The following is a 24,106-nucleotide window of genomic DNA, read 5'->3' as shown; positions in this document are numbered from 1 at the left end:
AGAGAGAGACAGAGAGGGAGAGAAAGAGAGACAGAGAAGGGCAGAGAGTTCAATAGAGAGCGGGAGAGTGCGTGTTTGTCTGAGAGAGAGACAGAGACAGAGACAGAGAGGGAGAGAAAGAGAGACAGAGAAGGGCAGAGTCTTCAATAGAGAGCGGGAGAGTGCGTATTTGTCTGAGAGAGAGAGAAACAGAGACAGAGACAGAGACAGAGAGAGAGAGAGAGAGTGAGAGAGAGAGAGAGAGAAAGAGAGAGAGAGGGGGAGAATGAGATGAAGAGAGAGAGAGAGAGAGAGAGATAGAGACTGAATGGGAGATGTGTTAAAAAGGAGTTGCCTCGTCTACCAGAGCAACACAGGATATCATCGGGCAAGGTCTAAATATCTTGATATGTTCACAATAAGAATTTAATCGGATTATCATCCCCCCTTAAGTTGATAAGCGTTTTCAATCATTTTTAAAGTTAGTTTGGTACAATACAAGAATATATTTTTAGGGAAATATGTATATCATGACCATAAGAGTTAAGTGAAGAAACGTGAATGAAGCAGTGATAGTATTTTAAAAGAAAATCATTCTCTCGCTGACTATTTTGGAGCCTGAAGTTGGGAAAAAAGCCTTTCAAAACTATCCAGTTATTAAATGAAATGTTGTAATCGTTATCATGTAAAACGTTCTTTCGATCCATCTAATATATCTGACTGTCCTAAACAGTCATAAAAAAAAAATAGAATGAAGTACTCGATCTGATCATACATGTAGTTACTTCAATTTTGTTATGGTTAAAAGCGACGGTCGGTGTTTAAATGGAAGTCCATCGATAATCATTGTCATCAATTTTTGTTAAAGCAAAACGTTGACGGATATAACATTATCGTAATACTAATCCTTTTTTAAACTAGTTTTTCGGTGTCATTCTTTATCCAATTATTGAGGTCTTCTGTGTGATATACTATTTTTTTAATTTTTTTAATCAATTATTGTTCCCCTTTTTCAAACACTATATCTGTTTTCTTTTATTGGCAATCATACATTTGTGCAAATTATGTTTATATTTACAGTAATAGCTAATTTACAATACTTTTACCAATACCAATAACATGTAATGATTCACATTTCTAGAGCAGAAAGGGGTTATTCTGTGTAAAATATATAAATGAATGCCATGTCATCTCTTTCCAGATTATATGAATCGTTAAAGTACGATATCGTGAATTAATATCAAAATGCTTTTAAAAATCGTTTTTGCAATTATTCAATTCTTCAAAAGTCAATATTTAATCTTACCTCGACGTCATTCTTTGAATATTTGGCTTCTGTGAGGAGCACCAAGGCGAGTAATAAAGCAATAACTGACAGTTTCACCCAACAACCCATTCTGTTGATCTGTATCTTTACACGAGTCGACTCCCTCAAATATATATTTTCACGCGATGGTGAGCTAGTAGTTGAAGTTTCTCAGCTTTTGGGAGAGAATTCCAAGAAGTAAAGTCCAAGGAGTGTGTTTGGCAGCCTTACTAATTCGTGATTAAGCTTTGGGATGGCAAACCGGGTGAGAATTTGGGGAGCGGAACTTGAGGCGAGCGCTTGCGATAGAAAAAAACTGAAACGTCGGAAATTGTGCGCGCATTAGGATCCGTGCGTGCGTTTCAATTTTTTTAGACTGCAGCCTTCATTCGTCTCCCGCGGCAGTATGGGCTTTGCTTTTTGCGGAGGCGGTAGGATTATTTTCACCTTTACATATTGACTGGGTTTTTATTTCTTGGTATTTGTGCGGAAGACTTCAATAAGTTTATTATATCTCTAAATTGAATACCGCGAAATTGTTTGTATGAATCATTATGTTTCCAATTATGCAAGATATGCAATACAACATACTGCATAGATATAGAGAAATGTAGATAAAATGACACATAATATCGTTGGCTGAGGTCCATTGAAGGGACTTGGAAACAATGTTCAAATGAAATAAAAATGGTGCTAAGGAAGTGACTCCAATGCTAAATGTACAATTAAAGGTTGATAACAATTTTGAAAAACTGATCTGATCTATTCCTATGTTCTCCAAACTATTATTATTATTAAGAAATTAAACTTTAGGTGAATCAAAAACTTCATAAGGCAATGAATCGGCTTTTTATACCATTCAAAACATTCGAGGGTTGGCATAATTTATAAAGCCTGTTTTAAGTCTTATTTTCATAAAAACGGTTGGAAAAATTCAAAAATTGGTTGGGATAATTTACAGTTAGGGCCGAATTTATTTGATGATTTCAGAACCTTGCAGTACACACCAATTATATGCTAGGTGATCAATCTTTTCTGATCGATTCCACATGTCTTTCACAAAGCGATCGCAGGACCAAAACTCAACTTTATCTGTAATGCCCTACTGGTTCTCAGTTCCCTTTCCAAGCTCAAAACAATGGTGTAAACGCACATTATAAACGGTGTTAACACAATAATAGAGGAAGGGGGGATGAAGTAGTGAACTATCCGTCCTCCCCTTTAAAGAAAAACACTGTAGATGGCGCTATACGATTTACAGGGGCAAAGAGCATTCTGCACCACCGTATCTTCACTGTATGGTCCATCATGAATATGAGTTTCTTGGCAAAAGATACTTGATGTCAGACACATACCAGGATTTCCGTTGGAGGATATGCGAAACGATAGAAATATAGATAGAAAGATAAATAAATAATAAGATAGAAAGAGTAATAAATAATGAGATAGATAAAGGGATGAACTGAAATAGATGGATAGATAGATAAATACTTGGATAGACAGATATATAGATGGATGGATGGAGAGACAGATGGAGGGATAGACATATATATAAATAGAGAGAGAAAGAGAGAGATATAGATATATTAGATGGATAGATAGATAAATAAATAAATGGATATCTAGATAAATAGATAAGTTAAGGAGAAATAATGAAATACTCGTTGGAAATATAAAATATACTCATTTTCGGCTTAAAGCCTTTGTCAAGTAATGACAGATATTTTTCAAAATCAGCGTTCTTCGAAACATGAAAAAGGAGGGCAACAGTTGCTAAAAACACACTGTTCACAAAACAACGAGGATAAGCGTGCTAGAAAAGATGACAAAGCAAGGGAAAGGCTGGGTATAGCAACAGAGGGAGAAGTACAGGGACGACAAAACAACGAAATCAACTAGAAATGCACGGGAACGGCAAAGGAGAACAGAAGAAAGGTATCGCGAGAAGAATAGAATAGAGAGGAAGAGAGAGAGAGATAGAGAGTGAGTGAGTGAGAGAGAAAGAGAGAGAGAGAGAGAAAGAGAGTGAGAGAGAGAGAGAGAGAGAGAGGGGGGGGGGGGGGTGAGGGGGGGGGGGGAGAAAAAAAAAGCGAGAACATTTATTCTTAGCTTTAACTATAGTTAAATAGAGAGAAAGACATATGGATAAATAGATAAAATAGAGATATAAATACAGATGAAAAGTTGGAAGCGGAACTTTCAGATAATTCGCCAATTATTTGTACACATCAAATTATAATGACTTATTTACCTCTTATTAAAATAAACATTATAAAACTGATGAATCACATCGATTGGTATAACATATATAGCAAGGATTATAAAGCTAATATAAATGATCAAAGGAAACTCGCTCTCATAGCCTCTAGTCTGCAAAATGTTTATGACATTTTCAAAAGAAAGATGCTCTCAACAAAATGCTGTGGAGTTTACATTCAATGGCCGTTCTTTATTAGTAAAACCGATTGGTCGTCACGCTTAAGGTGACTCACAAAATTTTCCCGGAAGAGTTGACTATTTCCCCCCTTTTGTGTATTGATACGTCGTTCACTTGCAACACCGGTGCAAATAATGAAAGTCAGTTCATAAATTGGCTAATTCAGAGTCATCTCATCTTTAAATGAAGAGCTTAGTTCAGAAAGGAACTAAATCCATTTTTGATGAAAACTGAGTTATTGATATCAGAACATTGTTCACTAAAGTACCCGTCTTTCAACAAAATTATTTACCTAAATTTGGGGAGCAATTATGACAAAATGCACCTTCTTATACAGGTATCACTTTTCCGTAGACGCTTGTACAAAATCTGGTAAACAATTTTTTTCTTCACAAAAATGGATTTAGCTCCTTTTGGAATTAGAATCTTCATTATGGACATTACCACTACGTCCATGCATAAGTTCATGGATGGGGGAAAAATGGTAACATTGAATAGACAATATACTGCAAGTCCGCCTTAGTGGTAAGACAGTGTTTTGAGTATAATGAATACCTTTACAATTTGGATTTTTAAGAACGTTGATAATAATTTATGTTTGTGATCGTCTTTTATAAAATATCATCTGTAAAGCGATTAAAGACCTCAGCGATGTGTAAAGGGCAATAGAAACCCAGAATATTATTACAATTATTATTGTTAATATTATTATTATCATTATCATTATTGTTATTGTTATTATCATTATCATTATGTTATAATTACTATTGGCATTATTACTTCTACTATTTATATCATTACTGTTATCGCCATTATTATTGTAATTATCATTATATTACTGTTATTTATATTATCATCACTTCTATCATTATTGCTATTATTCAATTTTTTAAAATTTGTATACGTGTCTTTTTTAACATATGATGACTGCGATTCTGAGAATTTCACAATAAAACCTTTCAGCATTTACCTCAAATAAGTTTCAACACCCTTTGCCATGTTGAGTCAATTGAAAAGGTGAAAGAATGCATCTATCCCGCTTTACAACTTACTACAAAAACATAATACATTTCTTCACTTCATGGACCATTGTTATCGATACTAAGAGAAGAATCGAAATTTTGAATATTCTTTATGTAATATATCATTGTGTTTGAACTCCTTTATATCCTCTAGAGTATTAATACAACAAAACTAAAAATCTTCTTCAATGTTATCATATTTCTTTTAAAGCCCGTCTGTACTAGTTTGGCTAGGAGATATTAGACCACCCAGGGTGGTCACTAACAGATGACTATCTCATCAACTCATCTCTCAATTAACATTAGAACAGAGGATCACGGGGGAACAATGGTCGCCGATTAGGCATTGTTTTCTTTATAGAGGGAGCAAGTAGCTACAAGTAGTATAGTGTGGCTTTAACCCCCCCCCCCCCCTATTAGGGATTTCAAGGCCCTCAGACACTTATCTCAAAATGTATCTGTAGCATCAAGATGAGTTGATTAAAGTAAGTTGGACATATTAAATCAGAAGAGTTTGTGGATTTCTCTCTATGAGTGAAAATTGAAGCCCCCATGTTTTACACCAAAATGGGTTGAATAAATGGCTGCCAGTTGCAAATAAGGAAAATTGACTGTGAATGACCGCAATTGTGCTATTAATGAATATTGTTTAATTTTCAATTATGATTTTTACGAAATCTTGGCCCTTTTCCAGCTCCGTGTACTCCACAGCAGAGCAACACATTCAAGCCTGTCAAAGCTGATGTAGGTAACCCAGATTTTTCATGAATGTGAATGATATTGCACAGGCATTTTTGATCAACCAGAACTTACCATCTGTATAAAATAGACCTTACAATACCAACATAGGAGTTGCTTTGTCGGACTGTGGACGTGCTGTAGCGTCACAAGGAAAGGAAAGGTAATGTGCAGGTGTTGTATGAAAGAATGCAATTCTTTGGTGAGAATGTGCTGAAATGGGGGAAGCTCACTAATGATTGATATGTATATATATATATATATATATATATATATGATGTCACAAGATGAATGAGATCTTGAGCATTTGTTTAGGGTGGAGCTTAGCAGGTCGGAGAAAATTATCAAAACAATTTTCTAAAAATCTATAAAAATATATTTTGCTGTTTGAATAACAAACAGAAATCAACTTTTATTCAGATGTCACCAACATTTAAGCAAAATACTTTGCAGTTGGGTGTGATGGTCTGAATATTGATTTTTAAGATGTGTGAGGTCGCGATGCGAAAAATGACATCTTATAAAGAGGACAAAAACTTTGATGAATTTTACGCACAATCTAATGAAGGAATGCTGAAAAATCATTGTATAAGTAACTTAATTACAATATCTATAAATGCTAGCGAGCGTTGCGAGCGGGCTCTAGAGAAAATGAAAGAAAAGGGGGTTCTAAGTCGCATCGAATGAAGGGTGCATGTATAATATGGAAAAAAGAAAATAAGGCACCTATCTGCAAAAAGGAAAAGGACAGTTATTAGAAAGGAAAAGGGGCACAGAAAGGAGGAATTTCTCGCACCTGAAAAGAGGCATTCACGAGAGATGAAAAGGGGCACTTATGAGAATGGAAAAAAGCTTATTCGGTTATAAAGGAAAAGGGGTACCTGTCATCTGTTTATAGTGGCAATTGTTGGGGGTGAAAAAGAGGCACTTATAAAAAGGAAAAGTTGCACTTATCAGAAAGAAAAGAGGCACGTGTCAAAATAAAAGGGTTGTTTATCAAAGGTGAACAGGGGCACTCATCAAAAAAGAAAAAAAAGTACTTATCAGAAGGAGAAGGCGGCAATTATTACAAAGGAAAAGGGGCATTTGTAAAGGTAAAACGTGTACCTGTTAGATTTGAATAGGGGAAATATCAGCGGTGAAGGGGCACTTATTAGAGGTGGTAAGGGGCACTTCTCGTACCTGAAAAGAGGTACGTACCGGAGATGAAACAGGTCACTTATGAGAATGGAAAGGGGACACGTATTGCAATGGAAAAGGGGCACTTGAGAGGAAATTATCAGAGGTGAAAAGGGACATTTGTGAGAAAGGGAAGGGGATCTTATGAACAGATGGTGGTGCACTTATCACAAGGAAAAGAAGCACTTATTATAAGGGGAAGGGGCGGTTCTTACAAGGGGCACTTGGCCTATACACGTAAAAGGGGGCACTTTGAGGCTACCTCAGAAACTGTGCTACCCCCCCCCCCCCTTTCCCAGGAACGCCGCCTCTGATGACATTAAAATGACTTGGTATAAAAGCGTTTCCGTGACTTGGTTTAATAAGACTGTTCCCTAGAAAATGTGCATGACGGTGACAAGACATGTTAAATATCGTCAAGTTGTGTGGTTTGATGAAAAATTATTGGGCCTCTTTGGTACATGACGGTCACTTGATGAAGAACCCCCTACTGAAAATGTAACATTATGTTGACTTGGCGAATATATCTTGTGACTTTATGACTTTAATGTCTACCGAAAATTATAATGGTGACTTAGTGACGTGTTTTCATGACTTCGTGAATAATTTACATACATGTTTATTCGACGGAAAATATATATGACGAGGACTTATTCTCGTTTTTTATTTTGTTCTTGTTTGTTGTAGTTGTTACTTGTTTAAAAAATTGCTACAATTCAAAAGATTTGCTGAGTAAGATTCTTTGTTAGTAGGTCATATAAAAGGCTTGCAGAATTACAAACATTTGTATTACCCTTTCTGTGTTCTGTGTTAACACCCCTCCCACACCACACACACCTTGTAGGTAGCGATGGCTGAGCTGATGCTAGTCCATGTGTGTGCGCGCTCGCACGTGCGTGTCTGCGTGTGTTTTTCAGTTTGTGTTTCTCTTTATATTATTATATTATATTATATTATATTATATTATATTAATAATATATATAATATTCATGATTCTGTGCAAAACATATCATATTTTTTATAAATGAGTAATAATTTACAACTGTATATAATTCTGTTATGTTGATGTGATAATTAGTAAATACACTGTATACGTACAATGCTTATAATGCTGTTATGCATTTGTAAAAGTTTGAGATGTAAAAATGGAAAGTTGAGATTTGTTATTATATATTTAATTTATGTTAAAGTAATGTAACTCCAATATCTTGTAATATTACGATAAACTAAGTATATATTATCATTCTGTTATTTCTATGTGTGCATTGGATGAACAATAAAATAACTTTTAAACTAAAATGTCCAGAATCTGGCCGGTTCCTTATATTCATATTCCCTACAATTGATTCAAGCCGACGAAGATGGCGCTATCAACGAACTCATTACGCTCACCGGCCTTCGCCGGGCGTCTTAGTTTCAGGATCATAGTCCTGTAGAAGTTTTTCAGACCCGGAAAAGTACAATTAAGTTTTTTTTGATGATTCGTGTTCTAGATGGGTTAGTGACGAGTCGGCAACCTTGGGCATTACTTAAAAATAAGAACCGGTGTCATAAATGAATTCCTCGTCATAAAAAACCCTTGATAAGTAATATTATCCATGTTTGTAAGCTTCCCAGATTAAGATAAGCAACATATTACATATTGCACATATCCTAATTTGATTATTATGCTATAAATTAGGCTTATACAACAAGTTGCCTAAGTATGGAAAACTAGAACTTCTTGGCAAATTGTATTAACCGCTAGTACTACAGGGGTGCTCTATGCACGTGTTGTTGCTGTTGTTACTGTCCATAAGGACCAAAGCATTTCAAAAAAACAAATCGCATGTTCTTTATACACAACACGATTTAACAAGAAATATATACATTTATAAAAACCGAAAAGTTTACCAAGAAATATTGCAACAAAGATACCGTATTCGGGAAGCTTGTCTAAAAGCGATACATTTATAAAACAGCCATTTTGAGTTTTGACATCACAATATATGCTGCCAATGAAAGGTATAGCCAGTCGCTAATATAAGAAGTGTACCTAATATTATGTTGGGTTTTCTGAAAAACTGAGGGACATGCATGTCTTTTGGGTGAAATGAAAAACATTAATAACCTTTACCCCAACTCTATTTGAAAGGTATATATTGTAATATATATTTTGTTTTAAATATAAATAAATTTGATTCAATTCCTCAATTTGGCAAGCAAAATATAATCTCAGGTATAGAGACCAAACCGTACATAATATTAATAATAATACTATTTAATTTGTATATAGCGCTTAATACATAATACATAAGACACCATACAGTAATTTATGAAACATCATAGTTCCCTTTCATCGATGTTGATGGTTAATTTGGTCGACTATGATGCATAAGAATGATTGAAACCTCAAGAATAGCCATATCTATATCATAGGGTTTAATATGATGATGGTAGGCTCAAACATTGTAATGATGGATAGAAACTAGCGTGGAATATTGTGCTTCCACCATTAACATGGAGAGAACTATTGTAACATGTGCGCGTGGGCATGAAGGCAGGGGGCAGATTATAGTCCAGTAGACGGTACCATATACCATTTACATGACCTGGGAAAGTTGATAAATACAAGTTTTTTGTTGACTTGTGTTCTAGATGGGTTTTGAAGTAAATTCAGCTCGGTTGCCAGCTTGGCAACCTTGGGCAACTTTGGGCAACTAGCCATATCAGCCATTTAATTAGCATATGTGCAATATGTAATAATGTTGCTACTCTCAATCCAGGGAGCCTGAAAACATGGATAATACGACTTTTCAAGGGGTTTTCTCAATTATCAATTATTTGGGACTCTTTTTAGCTTCACAAATTGTATGTCCAATGTGGTGGTTATCTTGGTTGCAAGGCAATGTTGTCGAACCTCATGAAATGTCTAGGAAATGAGGTTGATGGTTGGGCTTTAGTCATTGGATTTAGAGAGACTGTCGGAAACACACTAAAGATGGTTAAAGCAGATGATAATGATGGAATTGATGGTGTGGTGAGACAGGTACGTAAGTAGGCCAGGGATGTTGAATACAACAGTGCGAACTATGATCTGTCTATGTTTACCAAAGCCAGAACCATTGAGAGCACAAGCCCGACGTTGCTCAAGCTTGTGGCAGAATTCCTGGAAAAGTCATATTATCCATGTTTTCAGTCTTCTTGGATTAAGATTAGCAACATTATTACATATGGCCCATACAGTGTATATGCTAATTAGGCTAATTTTACGACATCTACATGAAATATCTTCTAATGAATGAATGATTAGTCTTTCAAAAGTGATTTACAGTGTTGCATTGCACCATTTTTTAGGCTTTATAGATAAACAATGACAATGAAATCCATATATTGTACACATGCTTAATATTAGCTTATTGTGCTCATTGTGCTATTTAAGACAATTGCATTACTTGGAATAAAAAACTAGTGTCCTAAATGAATTCCTCGTCATAGAAAACCCTTGAAAAGTCATATTATCCATGTTTTCAGGCTTCCTGGATTGAGATTAGCAATATTATTACATGTTGCACATATATTCTAATTATATTATGATGCTAATACACCTGTTTACGGTTAGGGGCGCCATTTTAATTGGCGAGTAAACAAAGCCAATGACCTAGAGGTCATGTATTTATGCGAAAATTAAGATTGCGCCCATGCAAATTATGATGATATCACTGCCCACGCGCTGCGTTGTGCGCGCACATCATCATTTGCATGGGCGCAATCTTAATTTACGCATAAATACCACTGACCTCAGGTCATTGGCTTTGTTTCAAAGCCAATTACATGTATGCGCATGCACACTGATGTAACCGTAAACTGGTGTATTAGGCTAATTATACTACACACCGGTATACATGGAATATATTCTCATGAATTAATAATTAATCTTTCAAAAGTGATTTACAATGTTGCATTGCACACAATTTTAGGCTTTATAGATAAACAATGACAATGAATTCCATATATCGTACATATTATGCTAATTATGCTATTTAAAACAATTGTATTGTTTAAAAATAAAAATTGGTGTCCTAAATGAATGCCTCGTCATAGAAAAATCTTGAAAAGTCGTATTAGTCATGTTAAGAGGCTTCTTGGATTGAGATTAGCAACATTATTACATATTGCACATATGCTAATCAGATAAGTATGCTTATATGGCTATTAAAAAAAGTTGCCCAAGGTTGCCAAGCTGGCAACCAGGCTAAATTTACTTCAATACCGATCTAGAACACAAATCAACAAAAAAAAACTAGTACTTAACAACTTTTCCAGGTCTGAAAAACGTCTACAGGACTATTACTGTATGTGATTCAAATAATAATTGTTATGTTTCATACCACAAGTCGAAGGTCGGTTGATCATTCATTAAAATCCCTCATCCGTTTGTACATCCGTTTGTACATCCTGTTATACATGATACGTACCTTATAAAGAACTTCCTACACCAAGTACATATATGTATGGTATTGAGCGTGTAATGGGTTTGTTCGCGTATTCAGGGCGAAATCTGTACACAGATGGCTACTTCCAGCTCGGTGATTAAGAAAGGGAAGCTAGATGAATTACGACATGAAATCTTGTCGTACAAACCAGGCAAGGCTGTACCTTGTGATGATGAACGAGTGGTGTTTCCTGATACGCTTGTTATTGGTACGATAATTCTACCCGGGTATGTGTACAGAATAGCCTCTGCCCTGAGAAGCGCTCTTTATGGAGACGTAGAGCCACGCAAGCTTGCTGATGAACGTCAAACATCTACTGAGGATCAGGAGGAACATCTCACCGATTCTATATACATCATCACAAGAAAAGTTCTCTTTGGTTTGTCTATTGAAAATAAGGCCATGTTGTTTTGTTTGTGTTTGTTGTAATTCAAATGAAACTAAACGCCTCTACTATGGAATGAAAGCTATTTCCTTAAATCCTAAGGTATGATTTTGGTAAAATAAAAAATTGTATGAGAAAGTTATGTTTTGAATATTACTAAACTAACGGAATGCCCTTTTGTGCTAGATAAACAAGCATTGTGAATAATGTCTAAACACTCTAAAAATGTCGGATTAAAAAAAAGAAGAAGAAGAAAATGTTACTTAATTGTTTTCCTTATTGTCTCTAGAAAACGTGCCTGAAATGAGAAAATGTATACCCAACTGCGTGTTTGTAAATTTGTAGTAAACAATTGATTGATTTGTTTGTTTTGTAGAAGAAATAAATTCAAGTTAATTCAATTATGGAGGTTTGACAAAACCGCGCGATGATCCTATTTGAGCGTGAAATTAACTTCATATTGGTTAGATACTACACTACATCGCAATCAATATTCGAAAATGTCATAGCTATAGTCAGTCGCTTGAATTGTATAATTATATTTGCTAAATTTCAGTCGTCTGTAACATTTTAATTTTTTTGCAAATTGAGGGTATGAACCCTGACAAACGCCTGAGTAACCCATTGCCTATTGATAAAGAGACAGATATCATTTCACGTTTATCGTCTGAAAGAGAGAAATATGTGAAAACTTGCGTGATCTTAAAAAGTCATTGTTTTAACAGTAAAACGTAACTCTTAGAATTCATATTACATGGCACAAATCAAATAAATAGAGCGCAATATATCACATTTCTTTGAAAAAAGAATCGAATAAAAACAAACGATTATGTGTAAGCCATTGATTAATTTAACATGTCAACTATCTGAAACAGTTCTTGGTTAGATGATGTGTATGTACTCACCTGACCTGCCGGATGTAATTAGTTTGGAGACTCCCTAGCAAGGTGCATGAGCATACAAGTGTGTATGTTACTTGCAGAAACATCTCTTTGGACATGGTCAATCTTCAACTACGACATTAAGATTATCAAAAGGAACTGCGAATAATTACATCATTTGTTTTCTCCCTCAAAAGCACATAGGGATTAAAGGCGCCATATAACAACCTTTTCTCAAATACAATTTCAATATCATGAAGCTCAACAAGTGATAATATATAGATGCATCAATTCATTGAAGAGAGTGATGTCTTGGGCTTTTCAAACATGTTAATTTTGTTGATGATATTATGGGTGTTTTATTCAGGGTTTTGGAATTGTACAATAATTGCCCGCACTGCAATTCTTACAAAAATTCCCACATGAAATTATACTTATATAGGACAACATAGATTCATGGATTCATCATTATTTTGGCAACCCCTTTTTAGTATGAGTCTACGACTTTCAAACTCATGTAATATTCTCTTTATGAAAGGCATTTAGTTCACTGTTTATATTTTCACAAAATATTATTTTGTGTGGTTTCATTGATGTTATTGCACAAACAACTCATTCATTTGTGTTATGCTGGCATAATGCATGCAATTTATAGAACTACACAAGCTTGTCTATTTTGTTATTTGTCTACTTCTGCATGTAGGCTAAATATCATGTTCATAGTATCCAAAAGGTTCATCATGCACAATGTATCAAATACGTTCTCTTTTACCATCTTACCAGTTTCATACGAAGAACATGTACGACACCTTGCTGGGAAGGTCGGATGTATAGTGCTGTTTCTAAAGTGAGTATTAATCTTCTCGCTCTCCATATTCACATGGGCTATACATATTTGAATGAAATCGACTACCATTTTTGTAATCACATGGTAATACCACGTTTAATACCAAATGTGTCCACAAAAGGGTAAAAAATGAAATTATATTTATTTACTTTAAACGTGTATTTTTAGGATCAGGACTATTTATATTTTTGAGAAATGCACATTTCGGAGCTTAATCTATCTCCCTATTTATTCACCAGATATGAGTACTTTGAGTTCTTACATTTTTATTGTGAACTATAGCATATCTAATAACTGGGATATATAAATAATTTGCTATTAACTACACCAAAAAAAGGTGTTGGTCTTTAAGAATATGTTTCAGAGATTATTCATGCAAATTTTTGAGTTTCTATCTTGAAAAATACAGATTTTGTATCCCTTGAAAGTGAAAAATAGCTATAAATTAGGGTTTTGACAATAACAAGTTTTTTTTTTTCAATAGGTAAAGTGCTTTTTTTCTGCGGTCAAACTTATTTTTTTATAAGAAATGATGATATTAGATAAATACATACAAAAAAAAATGGGAAATAGTGCATTGCCTTATAACTTTCACACGTCACACCACTGGTGTTTTAGACGGTACACACTGTTAATATCATAACTTTATTCAAGTTAGTTGCTTTCTTTATGTTTTATTGACCTAAGTTATATTAATTGTTTGCAGAAAAATTCTTCTTTAATATGTATGGAAACAATTGTGCAGTTTTAATTAGTCTAGCACATATACCTAGTTTGTCTTCATCGACTACCCAATTTATACAAGGTATACTGTTCATTTCAAGAACGTGTAGTTATAAATGCTTATGTGATCTAACACAGCAAAATATGAAGCTAATAGCAATTGTAGTCATCAAAACTCCTTAAAAAAATTCACTTACGAACATACTCTCTTTTGCATGTTATGAACAACAGTGTACAATGTATGCTATAGTTTGTTTCGGATCTTACACGATGTTACACTTTGCCTTAAACTATAAAGTGTGTCATTCAATAATATCACTAACACATACATGTATGTAAGCAAAACATTGAAAAATCTTTTTTCTTAAATAAAACTATAAAGAGGTATCCCCAACCATTAAAGTAATAATAAATAAGGAAATTCTTTTAAAATTGTGTATGTTTTAGATGGTAATACTAGTAACAATCATCCTTTACCACTATGTATTTGGAGGCTGTTTCAAAAGACAACACTTAAAATGCTCTTAAATACGTATCTATTTATTACTTAATGACCAATTGATGGATGGATGGATGGATGGATTGGTTGGTTGATTGATCTTAACTCTTGCTGTGCCGATATCACAGGTGACAAACAGTATAAGTTAAACATGTATCTTGGATTGCATATTGCTCCAACAGGTATGTGGATACCAATTACATGTTCGGAGCGTAAATCAAGTATTCTAGTTATCTGTGAAACATTATAGATTCATAGAATTATTTTTTTTACAGGATCCTTCAAATTTCTCTGTTTAACGATAAACGATGGTTAATGAATAGGCAAGAGAAAAGGGACAATCAGTATTAAAGCCCATTTATATTTCACACTAGCTTAATATGTAGACATACATTTGAGGAAGATACTGTATGTTTAGGATCATTATATAAGGTATTAATGCTCTTTTCAGTATTGGATAATGGCAGTAGTAATCCTTTGTACACAGATTAGCTATGTGTACTGAGTGCCCTTTTTAAAATGTATTTTCCTTATGAAAATCCCTATTTCCCGTAATTTTTTAGAAAATCATTTTAATTTGCTTCATTTTATCAACTTTATATTCCTGTATCATACCCATGTCATGTACATGTACACTGGGTATTGCTCAAGTGTGTGATTTTGAGCTTTTGTAACCTACCAAATAGTTTAAATTGACCATAACATCTTTGTTTATATGACATCATTTGGAACAACCTCTATAAAAATGAAAACCTGATGATTTGCAAAACACACAGCAATGTAAATAGCAAGAGGAGAGGTAGACAACAATTTGCTATTCTCACATCTATCTTTGCCCCTCATCTGAAAAAGTTAAAGTATGAAAATGTCTGTTAACAGTTTAATGTAACGTCCGAAACATGCTAACAGCATACCAGAAAGTGCTGTTAAAATGGTTGAATATTTTTTATGAGTCACTTTCATTGACATTTTTTCAGATAAATTACAATTAAGGATATACTAAAGCAGCCAGCCATGCCTTGCATCAAAAAGTGTGGCTCCCATATTTTATGTTTTATAAGTCAATTTTGCAGACAATTTAGCTATTTTGTAGAAAATTTGATTCTTTGCATCATATTTCTTCATATTTTTATATTTAAATCTAAATAAATTTATCAAAATAGTGTTTTTAACAGGAGTGTGCATTGTGAAATCATAACTTGCACATATGATCGAAAATTAGTTGAAATTTGCAAACTAAGTGTTAACAACGAAATCATGTAACGTCCGAAACACCCTTCTTGTGTTTACAAAAAAATTATTGGATTTGAAAGACCTGATTTGTGTTTTGACTTGTGTTAAGACTTATAATAACTTATTTCATAATGATTTATTCACTCCAGATACCCTAAAATATGGATTATCATCATTTAATTGGTATTTTTGGTTTCGGACGTTACATTTGTTTTGGACGTTACAACTGTTAACGGAAAATTGGTTTTAACTATAAAATAGTATTGTAGTAATGTATAGCGAATTTCTTTTGTTTGGTGGGTAGCCGACATGAAATGTTTTTAAAATGTTACGATAGATAGGTCCTGCAGTTCATATATTTTCTACTACTTCAAATTGGCAGTTGTGTCGGACGTTACAAAATTGTTTACGGAAAATGAGACAACTTTTTCAAATTTTGAGTATATTTCTAATATAAGCGCTACTATAATTAAATTATATTTTCTTTTAATTTAATGACTTGGAGTAACTAACTCTTATCATGCCACAGGACTAATCTCCATTGTGCCAAACCCCAAATCCCCTGTGCCAGGTCGTTTTGGAGATAATCTGATTAACGCGATGGTTCTATGAATAGCGAGTGCAAAATACACAGGACAGTCCAATGAGCATGAACAATAACTGCTATTACGAATGCTGCAGCGGTAGCTCACTCGCATGGACAAAGCAGCACAACGATAGCGTGCATGCAGCCTTATGGCAGGCTATGAGCTAATAAGCTTATTCAAACCATATATAATCTCATTAATTTATTGTTCTAGTGGGTTAAATGAGGGTCTACATTGTTTACGGAAAATGTAACGTCCGAAACACCATTTTCAATTGCACTGTTCCATCAAAATACACGAGTTAATTCAGATTACTGTTAACTTTCTTTAAGATCCACCCATGCTCATCAATCATCAATAACAAACAATTATTGTTTGTGACTTTATATTTTTGTCGGCTCCAACCAAAAAGGGATGTCAATTTTAATACGATATTCCGTAAACAATCTGCTGTTCAGGGATACCTCATGCACATAAAGCAACATTGAACTTTTTTTATTAAGCTATAGGAGGTCAATCTAGGTCCATGCTACAAGAAAAAGTTGTAATTGATTTCTAATTCTTTATCTTTGTAAAGTTTCAGACTCTCAAAGGGCCATTTAGCTATTTGTTCATAGTTAAACAAAACCAGTGCCTTATATACATGTTTACTGCCCATTTGCTTGTACAGTAATGCGGATACGTTTGGGCAGGGGGGGGGGGGAGCAATGTCATGGTTTGCCCCTAGCGGCATAATACTTAGATACGCCAATTTTTTATCACTTTCGTCCGTTCAAACATGATTTGATAATGTTTCTCCTTACTTCTGTTACCCGAATTTGACAGCAAGGTGTCCGAATATGTTTGATATCTTTCCATCTTTAATATCGAAAGGATTCATGGTCATAAGTTACGGCGCTTGTGGGCAGGTGACATCGTTCTGACACCGCGGACCGAAATAAACACATTTTCGGGGCAATGTGGCAAGGAAAATCGGCAACAATTTCTTCTTCGGTAGGAGCGGGTTGAGAATCAAATTGTGTGCATTTAATTATCATTACCTCTTTAATTATCACCACGTGATACTGACGAGTTTGAATTTGTGCATTTTCTCATTTTTATTAGTCCGTCTTTTTCCGACTACTTCCAACAATGGATCAAGACAATAAAGAGCATTACAGGTGAGTTTGCCCATAATTCGTTATGCTATAGGAAGAACGAGTATCTTTAAACAATTGTGAATTAACAAATAATTGCACTGTTGATACACACAATGCAGTGAAATAAACCACCGTATTGATTACAAGAATAGACGAATGAAGATATGAATAAGTGAATAAAATTACGAGCCATATTATTTTCACATATGAAACTTTTTAATATAAAGGTTGGTAATTTTTATTTACATAAAAAAATTATACAGATTCACGTTATTTGCCATGCTATTAAATGGGTAGGTACGTGTATCTAGCGATAATGACACCTGCTATAGAATGTTTTTTCAACAGTTATGACTAGGACATAAAACAATCGAGGAAACAACCATAATTCATGCAATATGACTCTAAAATCAAGTACTTATCTTAGTTTTCTATATTATCCATTATGCATTCAAGCCCTTAATTGCACCTCATCAATTTCGATGATGATGATATCGTGAACTCTAACACTCCCTTCGTCAGTTCAATTTGTAAAATTAAATACCTTTTCTTTCCTTGTGTATGCATGCTGATACTTTCCTCTTTTTGTGTAGGCCTGTATTATTATATAATAGGTCCATATGATTACAAATTTATATATAGTTGTAAATGTATAATTATCTCCTGATTACGGCTATGTCTACTCTCTTTTCCGGTTCTTTTGCAGTCTATCACTTTTCTCTTTTCCCCCTCTCTCTCCATCGATCTTTCTCTCACTCGCCAGTTATATTTACAAGCCTAGAAAATGATGGTATACTCTATGCACATACATCACGTTTAGTGGCAATATTTGAAAGCACAGATGTGAATGAAAAAATAAACAGATTCGATCCTTACTCTGGTTAAAAAATATAATCCCCCCCCCCCTCTAAAAAAAGGGGATTATGTGACAAATGTGTGGTACACAGAGGTCTGGACGATTAAACGACTTCTTCGATTGAACTTATTTCTTTTGGATAGGTCACGTCCCTGTATGTGCCATGACAACTACCAGGGAAAGTAAAGTCCTCGAGAAGGCAAAAAATAAACTAAAAAAACTCGGAGTCACTGACATCTATGACATACCTTCAACTGATGGAGATCGCTTAGATGAGAAACGGTTGCAGTGGCTTCACCTCCTCCGTAGATGCTTGAAGAAGGGTGACGAAGGGATATCTGCTGGCATAATACAGCTTTATTCTTTACCCAGCTTTGAGCGGTTTTGGAACCAAGGGAGAAAGGATGGCACAGAAGCACAGAAGAGGCACGGAGAAGAAATTAGAGAAGGAGAAGAAGCAAAGAAGTTACTCCGAGGTAGAATTACAGACTTAGAGCAGGAACTCATCGAGTCACGTGCAAGTCGCGCAAGCATAGTCAGTGAAAATGGAAGACTACAAGATACCATGAAGGTTGAACAAGAAAGGCATGAACATAGTGAAAGGACAATGATGGAAAACGAGAAAAAAGCAAAACAGATAATGGAGACGTACAAGCAGAGGGAGATGGAATTTGAAAAGAAACTACAATCAAACGATCTGCGTATAGAAACAATGGCTGAAAATTTACATGGGACAGAAGAGAAGGCAAGACGTAAGGTTGAGCGACTAGAGACAGACAACGAAGAAATGATGACGAAATTAGTGTCTAAGCTACTACGGGAAGACACTTTGACAAAAATGCTGGAGGAGAAAGAGCGAAACGAGACGACTCTAAGACAGCAAGTTGAAGAATTAACGAAAGGAAGAGAGGGAGACAGAGCAAGAGCTGAGAAAGAGAAAAGCTCACTGGCAGCAGAAATGACGAACATTGTACAGGAGAAAGAGCGGAACGAGATGACTCTGAGACAGCAAGTTGAAGAAAGGAAGAGAGGGAGACAGAGCGCGATTTGAAAAAGAAAAACGGTCACTAGAATTAAGCTTGAAGAAGGAACATGAATATAATGAAGGGCTTTTGGAGCAACTTAAGCGTGAGACCTGGAAGCTGAGAACCAAAATTCAACTAGAAAGTGAGAAACGATCAGCAGAGCAGAAGAAGAAAGCAAAGACACATCAATGGAGTTTTATTCGCTGGGTGGCTTCTGGAAAACAAGCTCAGAGTGGTAAGACTGTATTTTCCAATCTCAATTTCTTTTAAAAGTAAAAAAACAAAATAACATTATACTATATTAGTCCAATCCAATTTTTGCTACTTTTTGAAATATGTATAATGTGAAGCTTATCAAATCTAATATGGTCTTTATAGCTCCCTATCCCATTTTTGCTATACTTTGAAATTACTTAGAATACCGATACGGTGAATGATAGAGAACATTCCAAATTTGTATCTTAAATCCTTTTTTTTTCCTTCTCATTCAAACTGACTTCATTACTTCATGACAGGCACATCACCATTTGAGGATAATTCAACCGGAGGACTGGGGAGTGATACAGTACAAGCAGGGTGAGATGAAATATCTTTACTCTTTACATGGCAAATTGACAATCAACGTATTATTTATCTTATAGTGACAACACTGCTACGGAATGTACTTTAGTGTGTAAAATAAGTGGTGCTAGGCGGTCAATAACAGTGCTAGAGGTACGGCAACAGTTATTTTCTATGAATCCAAAATCAGATTTAGAATTTCTTGACCACCTGTGATAATGCTAACGCAGAAGTGAATAAAAGATCGAAACTCATTAACAAAGAAATGCAAATTTTAGCTTCATTCCAGTCTACAGTGATTGAGTTAAAAGTGAAGTCCTTTAATGAATTTAAACAAAATTTAATAATTCGAGTATGTTGAGCATGATGGTCTCTAAATGAGATCGCTGTCTATTTGTGTCAGTCAACTGCTATATGTTGACTTTAACAATGAACAGTGTCTGTAATGAAACAAGTAGAAGATGATACTCTTGATTAGAGTTATAATATAACATAATCCTCTATAGTCTCATTACCGGAAGAACTTATTTTGATTTTTTTTTCTTCACCTATAAAGCATAACATATTTGTATTAATTTTAAAGTTGTTTCGTCATACATAGGTTCTCTGACCGCCCCCATGTTTGTCTTTGTTACCATTCTAGAGAGGAGCCCACAGATGATGAGTTTGCAGACATCTTAACGAAGATAGCTGACGATCTTTACGATGAAGCCAAGATCGACAGCCTTGCTGGTCAGCTGGGAATCCTACATGGTGATATACAGAGAGCGCTCATGACCAATATGAGGTTCAACCGTGTTACCAGTGATGGAACTCGTCATATGCTGAAACAATGGAGAGAAGGTGTGTCCAGGGAAGATGAACGGATTGAGCTCAGGAAGGCACTGCAAGCTGCCAAGTTGGTAAACCTTGCAGACCTGTATCTCAGCGGAGGTAACGGATATTTTCATTAAGAACAATTGTAGTTTCGTAATGAGGACCCCATTCCATCCATCACATTCGGTATACAATACGGCCCATGTGTTTAGAGTCAGATTGACGGTATTTTCTGAAGCAGATTAGTTTTCCGCATTTTTACACTGTTGATATAAATACTAAGATGACGTAATGCAGAGAGGAGAAACTTACACAGATGCTTACTATCAACTTCAAGTTCTCATCTACTACCTGGTGAACATCAAAATAAGAGAAATTTGAAATTCACTGCGATAAGTTCTACACAATCATAATAATTCAATTCAATGTGTTTTGAGATATAAACCAATTATCTGTTTTCTTTCTTACTGCCGGTTAGGTGTAGTAGAAGAACAGATCGATGCTGAATATGATAAAGAAGGCGTCAATGATGAGCAGCTCTCTGCTAGAGATGAGACCTCTCTAGAAGAGGACCAGACCAAAGGACAGACCGACACCCAGGTACTTCAGGAAGCTACAGCAAGCAATGACCACACTCCTCGAGATGGGCATACGGGAGACATGGCTTCCAAAACCCAGGATGACTTGACGGATAGAAGTAGTAGTCAGCATCCTGACAACTCATCGGAGAGCAGTACAAAGAACTTGGATGCATCTGAAGTGATTTCTGAAGACGTGTCCTATGAAGAAGTTCATGCTGGTGATGATATGACCAATGTAAGTAGCATCCAACCTGCTGAGAAATCGTCCGTACATGAAATGCAAGTTCTACCCGAAGATACATGTATGTCTGAGATAGCCCCTCTGGTATCTTCTGGTGGAAAACCCGACGAGGAATCCACCATCTTGGAAGAAGAAGATCTGATTTCTCAACTCGTTCGTATTGATACATCCCCGGAAAAAAGGGAATGCTATTTTTCCTCCTAAAGATCATAATGGATGTTCCCCAGAGAGTACTCAGTTTATAAATCACCAGAGAATCTTCATCAAGCCAAGTTTTACTAACACAAAACTTAGCTCGCGACGTTCCAGGTTCACCCCTGGACGTTTCATCGGGCCGATCGGTCTCTGATGCCATATGATTCTTGACCCGTGAACATGATGTTCCGGTCAGGGAACGTCAGGAAAGAACTGCCCTTCTCTGATAAACCTTTCAAAGACCCGTCGGTATAGCCGGCCTGATGAAGCGTCCCGCAGTGGACGTAAGGCGTTGTAAGCGGGAAAAATCCAGTTGATTTGTTTATAACATTTAATGTTACATGTATTTCTAAGCATACTTTGTTCATATTATATTGTAAAACAGCATCTGAGGAACTAACACTTCAACAAGCTCTTTCAAGTTACTTCCTCTTTTCTCGTGCTTTGTCCATTATATTTGTCGTTTGATTGCATAGTTTTTGTGATAGAAGTATTTTTGTAAAATGTTTTTGCATGAGAAATAAAATCATTTGAATTATTGAATTATTAATCAATTACCTGAATGGTTGAGAACAGTAATAGACATAACCTTCATCATCATTATCCGAACCATATTGTGTATATTGCAATGTTAAAACTTATATCCAAAAACCGCATTCATAATTTCAACTATGCTTTTTTAAATAATGACAATAATTGCATGCAGAGCGTGATTTTTTAAAGAGTAGATTTTGATTTCTCTTTTGGTAAGTTACATGATATAGAACTTCAATTAATGTTAGCAATTATAACAATAGCCACTTATTACAGCTGGAGCAAATGTTATATATTTTTAAACTTTAAAGGTATTACAAAGTTTTGGGAAATTTTGAAAATTGGGTGGATAGTGATTCTTTACAATTTTAATATTTGGATGCCCCTGTGGATGTATTATAAGCACTAAAAATTTTAGCCCCTAAAACACTTCTGCTTTCGAGAAAAATTGAATATAAAAATTTACCGGTGCTCCCGGTAAATTTTGATAAATTTCATATAGCGCCTACGGCCTTACGATGGTAGCTGCGACCATGAAAATTTGAGAATATGTAGTTGTGATATATAATTTCCAAACGGGAATAGCAAATCGGTTGATTTTGGTCAAGAGACATTGTTTTATAGCTTAATTGATATCTTGACCTTGAGAGGGCGCTATACAACATAAAGAGTTTATTATTTACAATTTCATAACTTAAGACTCGATTTTAACCGCGACAACGATCGCTGCATATTGTAGGATCGCATATGCTACCAATATGTTCATTTGAACCAATTTCATGATCCCATACCAAAACTTTGTAATACCCTTAATCTCTCCAAAAAATATTAGTTATGGTCAATCATTTAATGTTCGAATTTCATATTTCATTTTATTGCTTTAAAAAATAATTCGAAGCTGAAGAATCGAACTTTTTCGTTTCTAATTTTGTACCTACCACCAGTTTGAGTAGATAGAAGTAAATGAATAAATGAAACAATAAAGACAAACATGAATGAATAATGAAATTAAAGTAACGAACAAACATATATACAAAATATAAACTTTGAATGTATAATTCCCCAAAACTGTACAAAAGTGTCATAAATTGAATTGTCATTGCTTATTTAAAATTCTTTAATTCATATAAAAACATTCGCGGCCCGAGAGCTGAATTGCAGTTTTAAAAACAAAAACAAAGTATACATCAATGGAAAAGTAAAATTACACGTAATACATTTGCATATTAACATTATGGTAGTAAAATTTCAATTCGTTTTGTACATAATTATAACGCATAATTGTGCTTCTATGACACCTGCTCCGGCTACAATTACTCCATTTGGCATTTAAGTATATTAATCAAACTCCCGATCCCAACCCCGGTCAGGAAACCTACACTGCACCTAACACCAACACCAAGCACAGACCCAGCCCCCAAACCAAATGCAACCCAAACCCCACATCCCTGGTGAAATAAAGCCTGGAGCAACCGCCGCCGGAGCATTTGTCGTGTCGCCATCGTTGTACATTGTGGCAGATTACTTGCTACATACATGTATACAGAAATCTGAATATTATAACCACATTTGCATTAAAAATATATATGTTGAACTTATACAATATATAATTATCAATATATTTGTTTGAAATTCGAATGAATTAAATGTTGTGGTGTAAATTGCATAGCCAGATGGCTAGTGTATTTTCTTTAATAAATAAATTTCGCATTTTCACGATTTTATATTAGTAATCATAATTTTAAAACAGAGCAAAGTGGGGGTAAATTGGTTGCAGAACATTATTTTGAAGAGTTGTCAATGGGGAAAAAGAGCCTACAGGTGGCGCTCTTCCTATTGAAGAGTTTTTCCAGCAAGAGTCGCGTAG

The 24,106-nt window shown here is 35.0% G+C and overlaps 1 protein-coding gene across 1 annotated transcript; it reads left to right on the top strand.

Moving 5' to 3' along the window:
- The first annotated feature begins 11,211 nt into the window (after positions 1–11,211).
- Positions 11,212–22,555, top strand: LOC105440880. Its single transcript, XM_030978908.1, has 6 exons — positions 11,212–11,515; positions 18,430–19,038; positions 19,343–19,546; positions 19,827–19,887; positions 20,516–20,805; positions 21,167–22,555. Exons 1-6 carry the CDS (start codon positions 11,212–11,214, stop codon positions 21,712–21,714), a joined length of 2,016 nt encoding a protein of 671 aa, XP_030834768.1. The 3' UTR covers positions 21,715–22,555.
- The last annotated feature ends 1,551 nt before the right edge of the window (positions 22,556–24,106 follow it).

This window comes from Strongylocentrotus purpuratus, unplaced genomic scaffold (genome assembly GCF_000002235.5).
Source record: "Strongylocentrotus purpuratus isolate Spur 01 unplaced genomic scaffold, Spur_5.0 spur5_scaffold_1, whole genome shotgun sequence".
Taxonomy (NCBI): domain Eukaryota; kingdom Metazoa; phylum Echinodermata; class Echinoidea; order Camarodonta; family Strongylocentrotidae; genus Strongylocentrotus; species Strongylocentrotus purpuratus.
This window is presented reverse-complemented; position numbering and strand designations above follow the sequence as displayed.

Excerpts from the sequence above, each read along its gene's own strand:
- LOC105440880 (XM_030978908.1), top strand. The coding sequence starts at position 11,212 with ATGGCTACTTCCAGCTCGGTGATTAAGAAAGGGAAGCTAGATGAATTA. Across the intron at positions 19,039-19,342 it reads GACAGAAGAGAAGGCAAGAC|AAAAACGGTCACTAGAATTA; the intron begins GTAAGGTTGAGC and ends GATTTGAAAAAG. Across the intron at positions 20,806-21,166 it reads AGACCTGTATCTCAGCGGAG|GTGTAGTAGAAGAACAGATC; the intron begins GTAACGGATATT and ends ACTGCCGGTTAG.